General features: G+C 42.3%; 1 protein-coding gene across 1 annotated transcript in view; it reads right to left on the bottom strand.

Annotated features, from left to right (window-relative positions):
• Positions 1–335: 335 nt before the first annotated feature.
• Positions 336–15,125, bottom strand: part of SAMD5 (sterile alpha motif domain containing 5) — a 52,810-nt gene continuing 38,020 nt past the window's right edge. The window contains exon 2 of the mRNA XM_029943870.1: positions 336–641. Within this exon, the coding sequence (XP_029799730.1) occupies positions 579–641 (63 nt within the window). The 3' untranslated portion in view covers positions 336–578. The remainder of the gene's footprint in view (positions 642–15,125) is intronic.

Here is a 15,125-nt window from a genome sequence, read left to right as displayed (position 1 = left end):
AAATGACTATTAAAAGCACCTTAAAATAAGAATTCCATCACCAAACTATTCTATATTGAATTCTATAAAAAAAAAAACCAACTTCAACCCATGAAAATATGGTCCTATATGGAGCAAAAAGAAGATGTGTGTTAAAATGTAAAATGAAAGCTACTAATTCTCAAGTTAAAGGCTAATACAAAGATGATATCACGGCGAGTTAATGCCAGAAACCTGCTTTTTGTCTTACATTACACTTACAACTAGTTACCATCCAAATGCCTCAGGCAACCTCATTTATTTTCCCCAAGATCTTAGAGAATGGACAGGAGAGTTTCCAAAATACGCACAAGACCTTATCTCAAAACTGAACTTCGTTCTTCTTTATGTGATGTTTCACTGCCTCATTTCTAGCTGTTGTAAGTTAGTTACCCAGTATACTAAGTCGATAATTCCAGAATTTTTCCAAGCAAAAAGTTAAGCTGATGAGTATTTCCAGGGTCATCATCCAGTCCCTTTTTTGAAAGAAGGTTCTAAATATGCCCTTTTCCAGTCTTCAGGCACCTCATCAGTCCTCCACGAGTTCTCAAAAATGATATCTAGCGGCTCTGTGATGACTTCGGCCAATTCATTAAGTACTCTAGGATGCCAGCCATTGGGACCTGTGGATTTGAACATATCGGGGTTATTTAGGTTTTCCTTTACCCAGTCTTCCCCTAGTCCATCATGGATTCCTGCTCCTAGTTTTCTTTTAGGTAAACTCCAAAACCAGTGTGGGACTCAAATTCATGACCACATGCTCTACCAACTGCCGCTCCTATGTTTAAGTCACAATTGTCCTTTCTGGTTACCATATGGACTTTTGAAAAAATATCTCTTTTTTTAATGTTTATTTAATTTTTGAGAGAGAGAGAGAGAGAGAGCGAGCGCGAGCGAGCACAAGTGGAGGGGGAGGCAGAGAGAGAGGGAGACACGGAATAGGAAGAAGGCTCTAGGTTCTGAGCAGTCAGCACAAAGCCCAACACAGGGCTTGAACTCACGAATCATGAGATCATGACCTGAGCCACCCGGGCACCCTTGAAAAAATAGCTTTAAGTCTCTGTTTTTTGAATCTATCAATTTTCTCCTTGAAGCTACTAAATGAAAAATGTATTTTTTTTCAGGCCTAAGTCTTGTTTGTCTTGTTTTAAAACGTTGTTCTCCCCCACCTTTTATGTTTCTTGGAAGAACAGGAAAGTCAAGAAAAAAATGAAATGAAAGTATATCTTGCAACAGTTTTTCTCCTTAAATCACCTCACTCCCTACTACACTGGAGTGTCCTCAGGAGCCGAGTAACAACCGGCACACTTGGAGACACTCTAAAGGCCACCTAGCTCATGCTCAGGGGTTACATATCTATTCACTTTTTTCTGCAAGTGCTAATTCAAAACGCACCTTCTGAAACAGAAAAAAGAGTCACAATCATCTTTAGTCAGAATCCTTTGTATGCATACACAGTAACTTTTTCACAGAGGCATGTAAAAAGCGTAGTTGTACACGAGCTGGAAAGAGATCGAGAAGGATTTCTTAGGAAGCAGCCCCCTCTTGTAGAAATTGCTGCCATTGTGTGGTCATCTGTGCCGCCATTCTGGGATTGCTATTACACTAATTATCACCGAGCTGGGATAGGTGTTGACAGTCTTAACCCCTTCTTTGTTACAGGGAGTCCTCGGAAACGGAGAGCCAGCAACAGATTACAGTTTCCTGCCCATATGTCGCCGTGTGCCCCAAGTCCCCTGACACATCTAGAATAGACGGAGGAGAGGAAGCAAGGAAGGATGCGGAGAGGAAGAATGAGGACACCAGAGTCAGCCACATGCCATCGGATGTGACGGGCAGACCGGGCCCGCTTGGATTCAACTGTTTACTTGTTTCGTTTTGTTTTTCACTTCAAACAGCTTTTGGAAAAGGTTGAATCAGTTTTGTGGTCCTTTGTTTTGCCTTTCTAGTCTCCATCTCTCCAGCCTCGCCCCTAGTTTTATCACTTAAAGCTGTGTTATGTGCAAAGAAAAAATCATATTGCAGACATCATTAAAAGGCTCTTTTAAAGAATAATTCTGCACATTTCTCTAGGGCACAACAATTTGTTTTAGCACATGCCATTTTCACCCCTGCTCAAACAGCCACCTGCTGATGGCAATATGTTAACTAATATGTCATTATTAATTAGTTTGGTAATACCATCCACCAACTGCATCTAAATGGAGAGGAAGTATTACTATCCACGCTCAGAAAGTTTCCTTCTCTAGGGAATCAAGCTCTTCCCGGGCCTTTCCCCCTCTGTATTTCTAAGTAACAATATCATACTACTAATTTATATATTCAAATAGTCATTCAAATAAACTCATATCTAAGCCAACGCCTCTATTAAGACCACTTTCTGCTATGAACTGTGGAAAAGTAACATTCAATCTATCTTGACAAACTTTTTTTTTGGAGGGGGCTGGGAGTGAGGGGAAGTTCTGTAGAGGAGGGAAGTCACCCTAATATAAAGAAGGCAAGTCTAGGGGTACCTGAGTGGCTCAGTCGGTTGAGCATCCGACTTAGGCTCAGGTCATGATCTCATAGTACATGGGTTCGAGCCCCACGTCGGGCTCTGTGCTGACAGCTCAGAGCCTGGAGCCTGCTTCAGATTCTGTGCCTCCCTCTCTCTCTGCCCCTCCCCTGCTTACTCTCGGGGTCTCTCTCTCAAAATAAAGACATTAAAAATTAAAAAAAAAAAAAAAAGAAGGCAAGACTGTTGGGTGTAATGCTGTACTAGGTGAGTTAATGAAAAGGCATTCCACCAAAAACTATATTGACTATAGACTGCAGGAGATTGCATTTCAAACAGAAAAGGCAGAAGAGCCTCGGGTTACAGCATTAGGCATTAGCCGTTGGGCATTTCTGAGAGGGCAGGGGAGACCCCAGCTAGGATCAGGGGAGAGTCCCAAAGGGAGGGATAAGGCAGCATCCTGAGGACATTCTTCCTAAAATGAAAGATTCTCTGATGTCGCCCCTGCTAGATACAGTTCTGTCTGAAGTCAGAAAGACGGCCTCATCTGCCTTTAACGGGCATTTTTATTCTAGGAACCTACAAAAAGTAAGGAAAATGCCTGTGGACAGGTTCTCACCAGCAAGGGCAGACACCTTCCATATTAGCAAACCCCACTAAAGACGTGGACTGTGAAATCATTCACAAGCCTAGCATCAAGCTGACAGCCTCTGAAACCTCGTGTGTGCCTTCGCTTCGACAAAAACAAATCACATTCATTAAACAAGCCCAGCCTTGCATTTTGCTATAGTTTTTTTGTTCTTTGGGGGAGAAGGTGGGAGGCAGACAAACAGGATTTCCGCAGTTGGGTCCGCGGAGAGTTTCGAGATGTGAGCAGTCGCGGGGAGCAGTAATTAGCGCAGCACATGTTGCTTCATGATCGCAGGGAAACGTCACTGATTGCTCTGTTACAAACGCGGCTTCACGCTCTGGCAGCTGACACGCATCGTGACGTCCCTGATCAGGCCGCTGATAGAGCCCCCTCTTCGTGTGGAATAGAAATGAACAGGTTTTGAAAATTCTGGCCGGCTTTACGGGGAGACGGGCTGGCAGTGAGTCTTACCGGCAGGCAGGCCCTGCCAGTCCGGCCTCGTTTCACATGGCTGCCCCGCCCCACGCATTTTTCATATTTCCTTCCCTCCCCCCACCAAATTATCTGGCAGATGCCTATGAAGAAAAAAGCCCTTTCTTCACTCTGAGAAAAAGAATAATCTGTTGATATGTATTTAGAGGCTTCTTTGGAATATGAGGTTGACAAAAAAAAAATTCATGCATGGAATTGCTTCAAATCTGGTCCTTTCTCAAAACATGAAAGCCAATCCTAGAAACAATAAATAGTAGGTTATATTTTTGGGTCTATTAATACTCCTGAAGTTTTGCTATTTTTAAAGGCAGAGTCTACAAAAAAGGAATGCCAATGGTTTGTAACGTGCCAAATCATATCTCCCTATTTCTAGGGAAACGCTGCAAAAAAAAAAAAAAAAATAGAAAAGAAAAGAGAAAAAGGTTTCTTGCCCAGTTGGCCTCATTCTCCCCTAACCTGCCTTTGAGTCTGCGCACAATCACAGTTCTTACATTACGGCCACACAAACCTAATTCTTGGGCGGAACCGTGACGTTTTCAGCTGTATTTGTTCTAGGCTACTCTGGCGAGTGGGAGGGGTGGAGGGAAAGTCTGTCACTTCACAGATATTTGGCAATTCTCCTAATCTACGTTAGAGTTCCAAGCCGAGAAACAGAGGGACAGCCAAAGTTATTTAATGAATAAAGAAACTATTGTCCTGTCGTTGAAAATCAGATTTATGAGATTACATTTTTCCCTCAGTTGATTACTCTGAGTTTTAACTGATTTCAAGTCTGTTACTCTTTTTAGCTTGTGATTTACCCCCTAATTAAAGGCAATCAGAGCTATATGGAGGGTACCCGATTTAGACTTTATTTCTCTGTTGTGTTATCATTCTAGATGTTATAGCTCCGCTGCAGATAGAGAGCCAACAGGCAGAAACTCTCCACACTTAGGTGTTGGGACACAGACATAAAACTAGTGAGTGTATATTAATAACCCGTGCTGTTTCCTTACAATGGGGGGGTGGGGAAAACTCTCTCAGGAAAAAGTTAATATTGATGGTACAAATGCCACTTCCTCTCCTTCTGGATGACACAAGGGGCACAGAGCTGAATCTCTGGGTGGTCTGGTGACAAGATAAAAGGTTTTGGGGACCTCATGACTTTCTCAAGTTTACCAACATTCAGCTACATCACATTGTCTATCATGGAAGCAAGGATGGTTGGAATTTGCTTAAAGAGACAGGGCTTAAATACAGCTTCGTTTTAATTTATTTAATTTATTTAATTTAATTTTTTAATTTTCTTAATGTATATTTATTTTTCAGTGGGAGGGGGTGGCAGAGAGAGAGGGAGACACAGAATCCGAAGATAGGCTCCAGGCTCTGAGCTGTCAGCACAGAGCCCGATGCGGGGCTCAAATTCACAGGCCTTGAGACCATGACCTGAGCCAAAGTTGGAGGCTTAACTGAGCCACCCAGGTGCCCCGATAGCTTCGTTTTAACTGTAAGGGCAGAAACCACGTTTCATACTTCTTCATATCTCCAGGGGGGGCATCTATATAACGTCACACACACAACTATTGCTGATTGACTGGATCATCCACAGTATAATGTTTACATACCATTCCTCAGTAAACTAAGTTCCTATTGGAAAACATTAGTCTAGCAGTCAGCTGAGAGAATATTTTCCTTTGCTTATACAACAGAGAAAACGTTTTTAATATGTGTCCACTCCACCAGTGAACACACATATGTATCTTGATGGTCACCTTTCAGTTCCACAAAAAGCCTGGGTCCCTTCAGCTGCTGCAGTAGGAGAGGCCAAGGCTGCCCCCCAGACCCCAGTAAGCTGGAGGATGCCTTCTTACGTTATAGAATTAGCTGCCATACATGTCCTTTTTCTGCTAGATTTCCTAGGGGATTCTACAGACTAAAATAACCTACTTCAGAATGATCTACGTATATCTTCTTTTTTTGACTTTAAAGACAGACACCGAAATGCTATGTAAACGGTTCGGTACAACTATGCTCTCCATCAGCTGTGGCGTGTCCTTGCTAACTACTGATTTACCACCTAGTCCCTGGAAGCGCTGAAGTGGGAGATGAGAAACTGCACTGCCGCTCACCACCTCCTCTTGACCCACACGGGCTCTGAACCTCACTCAGGACTTCCTGGCAGATTTTTCAGCAAATGGAAAATAGACTGGAGACCCTGGAAATTTTCCTATCCGCTTATTATTCAGAAAACTCTCAGGAACAAAATCAGAAGTTAAAAGACAACAGAGTCTTTGTTTATACTATCCTCAGGGCACTTGCTGATTTTATAATTCTTCCAACGGAACAGCTATGTAAAGTCCCAATTTCTTAAAAGCACTTTGCTATACTCATCACCGAACATTCTGGATATGCTAAATTCCCACACACTGAGAGCAACCCGTGGAGCTGTGGTCTCCGAGCTCCGGGAGACCAAGTTCCAAGGCCCCAGCCTCTCTCAGGGTCAGAGCCACATCTTATCTCTACCAGGAAGAAGTTATCAGGATTTAGCTACTGGGCATTCTGTATTGTTCTTTCAATAATTTTATAATAATTAACAGCTGTCACCACACGAAGCTGGGGCTGGGTCACCGCACTTTGAAGACGTTGGCTAGTACAGCTAAGAAAAATGGTAGCTGGAGGAGACAGTGTTTTGAAGAACAAAGAGGGAACCTGGGCATATTTACAGACTGAATGGAAGGATTCCATGGAGGGAGACCAAACAGCAGAAAACAAAGCGGTAATTACGGCTCGTAATTATTACTTGGGACAAGAGTAGATATCCAGGGGAGGGATTAGTTTTAGAGGGAAGAGGGGCAATTTCCTCATCAGAAACAGAGGACCAGAACAAATGGGCAGGAATCTTCTGCCATGAAGGACAGACAGGGATGGAGCTCACGTGCGGCAGGGTGCGAGCCTCAGTGAGGACCAGGCCAAGGCTATCTGCAGGGCAGAGGGGAGGTGTGAGGGGCAAGGGCAGGGTTTTATGGAGAGGGGAGGGATCTGAAATAGCCACCAAGGGAACAGTGGCAGGAGCTGAGCATGACAGGTGCAGTAGGGCAGACCTGGTTGGACCGGATTCCACGGAATTATAGTGAAATGGGCTTTAACAGTTTTTCTGTTTATGCCTCAGAGTCTCCAAATACCACCTAAAATAGTGATCAAGACACAGGCATAGAGATGAGTGATACCAATCCTGAACATAAATAATCACACATCCCGTTGTGTGCTCAATACCTGTCTTCTGTCCTCCGGGGCAGCTCTTCGAAACATACCTGGTGGGTCCTGTTGATGACCGTCTTAGTCCGTTCGGGCTGATACAACAGAATGCCAGAGACTGGGTGGTTCATAACCACAAAGTCTAGGAAGTCCAACATCAAGGTGTCCGGTGAAGGCCCTCCTCTTGGTTCACAGACACCATCTTCTCGCAGAAGGGCTGAGGGAGCTCCCTGGGGTACTTTCTATAAAGGTGCTGACCCCAGCATCGGTGCCTCATCCATATGACCCCATCACCTCCCGAAGGCCCTGCCTCCAACTACCATCACACGAGGCATTAGGTTCCAACACATGAATTTTGGAGAACACAAACTCAATCTGCAGTGATGTCTGTCTCTGACCAGACTCAAGGCTGCTCACTTAAGCGTTTTCATCTCTCAGTCTCTCTCTCATCTACCTAGTTGCAGTAAAATCATCCGTTATTATGTACTAACGGTCTTTGAAGACACCATTAGCAGTAATTTGTTTGTTCTTATTTTCATTATCACTGATATAATTGCCCTTACCAATATGTTTATAGTACATACTATAATTATTATTACCTGCCTACCCGGGCAACAATAAACAACCACTGATATTTATTAAGTGACCTTCCTCTGTGCCCGGCACTGTGCTGAGAACATCATATATTTATGCAAAATCTCCATTACTTCTCACCATAAGCCAAAGTGATGCCTATCACAGACCCAGTTTTACAGATGAGGAATCTGAGGCTTTAAAGTGTAGGTAACCTGCCTGGGTTAAAGTGCTAGTCAGCGGCAGAGGGGTCTGTCCAAGAGCAAAGCCTACCCTTATAAAAATAGGTTTGTACCCTATTATTTTTAATTTTTAATTTTTTTAACATTTATTTATTATTGAGAAACAGAGAGACACAGAGCATGAGAAGGGGAGGGGCAGAGAGAAGGGGAGACACAGAATCCAAAGCAGGCTCCAGGCTCTGAGCTGTCAGCACAGAATCCAATATGGGGCCTGAACCCACAAACTGGGATCATAACCTGAGCTGAAGACGACACTTAACCAACTGACCCACCTATTTTAAAATTTTAAATTTGTATTTTAAATATTTTAAAATTTGTATTCATTTTCTGAGGGACAAAGAGAGAGGGGGAGTGAGTGGAGGAGGGGCAGAGAGAGACAGAGACACAGAATCCAAAGCAGGCTCCAGGCTCTGAGCTGTCAGCACAGAGCCCAACGCAGGGCTCAAACCCACGAACCGTGGAATCATGATCTGAGCCGAAGTCCGATGCTCAACTGACTGAGCCCCCCAGGTGTCCCAAGGAGGTTTATACCCTATTATTTGTGGTTGGGAATATATAATAAATGGTGTTCCCCAAAGTTCACATCATTCAGAATGTGAACTTAGAAACAGGCCTTTGCAGAAGGTTCAGGCTCTCAAGATAAAATTATCCTGGATTTAGGGCCCACCCGAATCCTAAATCCAGTCACTGGTGTCATTATAAGATGAGAACAGTACACAGAGAGACATGCCCAGAGGAGAAGCCCATGTGAAGACAGAGGCAGAGAACAGAGAGAGGGGACAGCCATAAGCCAAGCGACCTGGGGAGTCACCCGAAGCTGGAAGGGGTGAGGAAGGATTCTCTCCTAGAGGCTCTGGGGAGCATAGCCCACCCAAGACCTGATGTCGGACTTCCAGATTCCAGAACCATGAGAGAAAAAAATTTCTGTTAGTTTAAGCCACTCAGCTTGTGGTATTTTGTCAAAGAAGCCCTCAGAAATTAATACAGAGCCCTCTCACAGAAAGATATAATTTCTCAAAAGCTCTTAGGAATATTTTTAATCACTTCATTGTTTTAGGCAGCACATGCAAATGTGATTTTAGGCAAAAGGTATTTTTATTCAGAATATTAAATGCTGAGCATAATGCTTACTTAGATATTATATGTAATGTCATTCATAATAAATAAGGGAAATTTTGCTTCTTCATATTAAATAGATGATGCAAATGATTTAAATTAATTATATAAAGAAAAATATGACTTATAAAAAATACATTAAAGACGATACACTGTGTTGATATGTGAACTCTGTGTATATTAAACAGCAGACTGAGATTCAACCATTTGCGACAGCATCAAAAATAGGAAATAATCAGAATTTGAAATCATTGCTTTTCTTTTGCTTAACGTCCACTGGTTTATTATTTATTTGAATATTTATGATCTGCTTTAAATTGAGGACAAGAGAAAGGCTCACTGGCTATTTGCAAGCATTTCTCTATAACTAACAAGGCATGTATGTGGATATTTTCATGCCCACTGAGTTAAAGTTGAACATAATGGCCCAAATTTTTGTTTTAATATCTGTTATTAATTTAATGTGCAAGGTAAGCATATTTGAGCTCCATGAGATTTTCTTTTTAAAGAGGACAATATTTAAATAATTTTCATTATAAAACACCTTTAAAGATCTATAATGAAATAGTCACTATTCCCAGCCTGGAAAAATTTTTTGATTTCTCTGACAGCTTAGAATTCTCCAGCCAGAAAATATTGCAATTTTATATTAGCAGTCACCAAACATTTAAAACACTGAGGATTCCAAAGAGCTTTTGTTGATGTGGGTGATAACTATTGATATTTACAGTATTGAACTCACAACTGAGCAATGTTTGAAATATTTAATTCATTTAAAAATAAAAATAGTAAGTGCATTACATGTTAATTTAAACAAGATTTTTATGAAAAATATATTTTCCCCCAAATTAATAAGCACAGCATTAGTTTTCATTTTTGGACATTTATTTAATGGCTGGATTGACAGACTACTGGATTCTCACATCTTCCCCATTTGATCTGCAACAACGTGTTACTTTAGGTGAAGTAGCTAAACAAAATCTAGCCTCAGGCAGATGCGTCAGTAGGAAAAGAAAGATGAAAAAAAAAGAAAAAGGAATTTTTTGATAGTTTTTTTATCTTTATTAAAAAAATTTTAATGTCCATTTATTTTTGAGAGAGAGAGAGAGAGACAGAGTGTGAGCAGGGGAGGGCAGAGAGAGTGGGAGATACAGAATCTGAAGCAGGCTCCAGGCTTCGAGCTGTCAGCACAGAGTCCGACGCGGGGCTCAGACTCACAAACTGCGAGACCATGACCTGAGCCGAAGTCGTACACTTAACCGACTGAGCCACCCAGGTGCCCCTATTTCACAGATTTGGATAGATAATTGTAGATATTATTTTTGGTATCATGTCAAGCAACTTCTTAAAAGTCATTGTAATGTGAAATCTGAAACCACATCAATGAATTTTTTATAATCTGTCGACTACATTAAAATTACTGGTTTTCTTTCTTTTTTCAATGTTTCTTTTTGAGAGAGACAGAGACAGAGAGACAGAGCATGAATGGGGAAGGGGCAGCGAGAGAGAGACGGAGACACAGAATCCGAAGCAGGCTTCAGACTCTCAGCGGTCAGCGCAGAGCCCGACACAGAGCTCGAACCCACGAACTTTGAGGTCATGACCTGAGCTGAAGTTGGACACTTAACTGACAGAGCCACCCAGGGGCCTCTGGTCCATCTTCTTTTAATGGACCTCTTCCCATATATGATTTGGTCATTTACAAACTGGTATGTTCATGGGTTATGCAGATCTTCCAAACATTAACACACATCATTATTCCATATCAAAGAAGTAATATTTGTAAATGTCACTGCCCATTTCATCAATAAAGCTTTCAATATTGGGAAACTGTCAATCTCACTGTGACAGATAAAGTTTTCCAAAATGTAATTTTTATTTGAATATTCAAATTTTAGCATCAGCCACAAATATCCTTTATTCACTTACAACAAGTTATCTGCCAAATACCCAAGTCTACAAACCTCGGTCTGTTTCTCAGTCTGTTTTTCAACTGAAATGATATTCTGCGAATAAAGCAGCCAGTTCAGCTAGTAACTCAAGCAAGAGTGGACTTGCTGTACAGAGACCAGGTTCACACACACTTCCGTTTGCACGGGGAGTCTTTATGGGTATGTAGGAGAGAGAAAATGAATTTCCCCTACCCTCTAAGTTATTGGTTGAACTCCCCGCCCCAACCCTGTAATAAAAGAGAGACTAACAAGAGAAAAACAATTTAATTTAATATCGTGTGCATGAAGGCCCCAAAGCTACTTCTTTGTCATGGGGAAGTGACAAAAGCAGGCTGCTTTTATACCTTTTAGGCAAAGAAACAATAAATGTGTAAAGAATTGACAAGGCAAAGAAGTTTGGGCTTAGTCCAGTATCTAGTAAAGAAGTATCTAGGTTTGTTTACAGAGCCTTTTGGCCTTGGACTCTCTATCTCTGATGGTAAGGAGGGCTCCTTGCCTCCTGGAGAAGAGGCTATGTCCACACAGAGATTTATTTTCCATTCTCAGAGAGACAAAGGACAGTCGGAGCATCCTTCCTGCATCAGCAGTTTCTGATGGAAATTTATCTTAAAGTAATCAATATGCCAAGGGGATATTACTTGGGGGCCCCCTGCCTCAGATCCCCATCCAACAGTTTTCCTTTTGTCAGAATGTTTTCAAAAATGTGCTCAGAGATTGTTAATAAACATACTAATTTCTACTGCTTCATCAAAGATATTTTAAGGCAGGTGACTTCCTGGGGCATGTACAGGTGAGGGATACAATAAGCCCTATTACCGCTGGTGTCCCTGCCTTGACCGGCACCAACGGGCCAGCATTTTTAGTCGCTGTTGCTTTTGTGCTACTGGTGCAAATACCCACGTGGCAATAAGGGCAAAGAATGTCACAGTGTTGCTCTGTAGTAATTATTCCCTTGCAGAGCCCTCAAAGGGTCTTGGACACTCCTAAGGTCTGTGGCTCACACTTTGAGAACCACTGCTCTGTATCACTTCTAGACGCAAGGGTCAAGTGGAGATCACAAAATCAGCACCGATTGCTGACCAACTCCTCGATCTGGAATAGAATTCTGCCCTTTGAAATAAAAGCTCCTTCCTAACAATTGCTCTGTATTTACCCTCCTGGCTCCCTATCGGCCTCAGCCCCATGAAACTAGAAAGTCTGGAGCCTTCCTGCCATGCAAGCAAGTGGACTTTCCTCTCCTGTCTGGTGAGAGAGGCTGCAGAGAGCGCAGATCTGAGGGGGTCGGGGCATCTCTAAGGCGCTGTGCGTGCTGGTTTTCACAGGAGCTTTCGAAGTCACTGGGCAATTCTGCACACAGCCAGCCTGCCGCATCAGAATGCCCACGGCCCCCTGGCATCCCATCCCAGCTTCCCGAACACTGAAGCGTGGCCTCCACTGGGCCTTGACCTCACCTGCCAAATTGGAATGGGCAGGGAAGCAAGGCAACTGTCATAATCCTCTTTAGCAATTCCTTGCAGAGCATATTTGCATGTTTAGTGGCAGCCAAAATGAAGGACTGTCCAGGGCATCTGTGCCATTTGCTATCGCTCTACCTCTTCTCTGGTGTTGGCAGGGGAAAAGAGGGACACTTTCAAATGTCTCACAAAGGCCACACTCTCTGATGCCATCACTCAGAGTCTCAAAGACCATCAGCTGATTGCTTTAAAGGAACAGTATTTATAAAGACAGATGAACAATCCTCAAAATGCTGGTCTGGCCAAATGAACTCTGAAGATGCATGAATGGGTTCCCAATGCCGCAAAATATGTAAATTGGGCTGAGTTCCATCACACACTGGATGGACGTCTATACCACACATGCTTGCTGCTAGGAAGTGATAGTTCCAGAAACTATGGGAAGAAAGCCCAGATCAATGGACTTCACAGTTACAGTACAAGGAAGCCTAATGTCACTGTGTCCAGAGCAAGCCCGGGTGACTGTGTGTGTGTGTGTGTGTGTGTGTGTGTGTGATGCTGAAGGTAGGGATAGGAAATGGAGAACACACAGGGGTATACTCCCTGAAATAAAACCAGCCTACCCTCCAGGTAGTCCTCAGGAGCCCATCTATTCCTTTCTGCCTGGAAAGAAGTGAAATGCTCTGCACGGGGGGCGGGGGTGGGGAAGAGGGTGGGTCCAGAAGCAGTGCAGGACCAGAGATCCAGGCTCAGAATCTGAAGAGAAACCCTAGGTTTACTGCATCCTGGATGGGTGCCCGTGGGCGCAATACTTAACCTAACCACTCTGTGCTTCAGTTTCTCATCTATAAAATGGGAACAACAGTAGTACCTACATCTCAGAGTGTTATTAGGAGCAGTAAACAAGCTACCTAATATTTCAAGACTATTTAGAACAGTATCCGGCACAAGGTAAGCCCATACAAGTGACTGGGTGTTTTTTTCCTAACACTAACCCCGAAATTCTATTTCTTTGTTCAATCACTGAGTGATATAAACCCACCCCTAAGGAGGCACAGATACTTAGGCACATCTGCAGGAAAAAAACAGAATGGATGTGAGGCAGCATTAAGTTAGTCATCCACAAATGTTATTAGAATAAATCATGAGTAATGTGTATGCTTTAAGCACTGTCTAGCCATTAACTTTTAAATACTTCATTTAGGTTTGTGAAGCATGCCCTATAGAACAAAACCACATCATAGTGTAGTTCCCAGCTTGTTCAAGCACAGAGACCTCTTTAATTATTTTTAAAAAACATAGTACAACATAGTACCCCACCCCCCCCACACACAGGGCATGTGAATAAAAAAGTAATTTTACTGTTACATATATTTTTACTTTCCTGCTGCCCTTTAATTGAGAAGAAAAATACTGTTTCAAAAGTGACCATGAATTTAAGGACCTCTTCACATAAATGTATACAAAACACATTATTTACATTGAGATCCAACTAAGAATGTGTGGTGCCCACATAGGTTCCAAGACTTGTGTTAATTCCCCAAGGGTCTGTCTCCTTTGGATTAGGAGCAACTTTTCCAGAGGAATCCATGCGTCAGAAGCTCAGATCGCATTCTTGGAAACATGCAAATGTATTAAAATGAGAACCGGTTAACCAAATGAAAGTCAAAGCCCAGAACCCCAGCTTCAGTGGCACACTGGTGGCCCTACATTCTTGCATTGGTTAGCATTTGCCAGGCAAGACTTTTTAGAGCAATTGTTTCACTAAGTTAAAGGCCAACATTTTTTATGTCTTAACTCAGAATGGCTTGCTCTACCCTTCACACAATCTTCCACAGTTGGGCCGTACAATTTTTCATTGTTTACTCCTTCAGGAATCCAACCCACTGCAGCAAAGACGTTAAACAGAGAAACAGATAATCCCATGTAGTTTCTGCAGGAACCATGCCTGTTTCCAGAGATAATAGAAAGGGTCTGAATTTCCTGGAACTAATACAGATCCGTGGAATCCTCCCCAAGCAAAAACACTGAGGCTCAAAAACACTGAGGATTGGATACTTTTCAGAAAATTCAAAACAAGGATAACAAGGGATTTGAGAACTCCCCACTGCCCCTTCTGTTGATAGGAATTTCTCCTATAACGCAATTCCAAGAATTAGCTTTTGTTCCCCTGGTAAAACGGTATTTAAAATAGATATATACATCGACTGAAATCATGTTTAAGAACGACTTCTTGTATGTTTCTCATTTCCTTCGACACCAAATGTAAAATAAACTTCCACGTTGCTGTATTTTACTACCACTTTAAAAGAGGAGTTATTTTTATTTTAAGACATAATGTGCAAAGCCATGCTACTTAACACTACATTATATTCACAGATCATGAAAGTTAAATACAGACACCTTGCTGATTTCCTAATATAGACTCAGCTAAGATTAGTTATGCATCCGCCACCTTAACATTCAGATTGGGGGGGAGAAAAAGCCTTAGTTAAAAATCACACATTGCATTGTAAGTGCTTAGATTTTCAAGGTTCATTTAAGAGCTTCACAATCAAGAATTTAATTATGTCAAAAAAAGAATGGTATCTTCTTAACAGGCAGGATTACATCCCCCTCAACCTCTCCTTACCCCCTCCAATGGATCATTATCTTTAACCTCTGTGGACTTGTTTTCTGATCTATGAAATAAGGCATTTGGTTAGGTGATTTTAAGATACCCTCTGGTTCTATCATGCTGCGATTTTAAGATTTCTAAGGAATAGAGTAATGAGGAGGCAAAGAGGAAAACAGAGCCAAGATACTATGGGAACCTAGCCAATTCAATTCCTAAACAAGGTGATATTTCCCATGATGCCAGACAAATGTCCCACTCCACACTGTTGGGGGGACTGGTAACTGGGCTGGCGGGTAACAAGG

This window comes from Suricata suricatta, chromosome 7 (genome assembly GCF_006229205.1).
Source record: "Suricata suricatta isolate VVHF042 chromosome 7, meerkat_22Aug2017_6uvM2_HiC, whole genome shotgun sequence".
NCBI lineage: Eukaryota > Metazoa > Chordata > Mammalia > Carnivora > Herpestidae > Suricata > Suricata suricatta.
The sequence above is the reverse complement of the archived record's forward strand: the minus strand, read 5'-3'. Positions and strand labels throughout refer to the sequence as shown.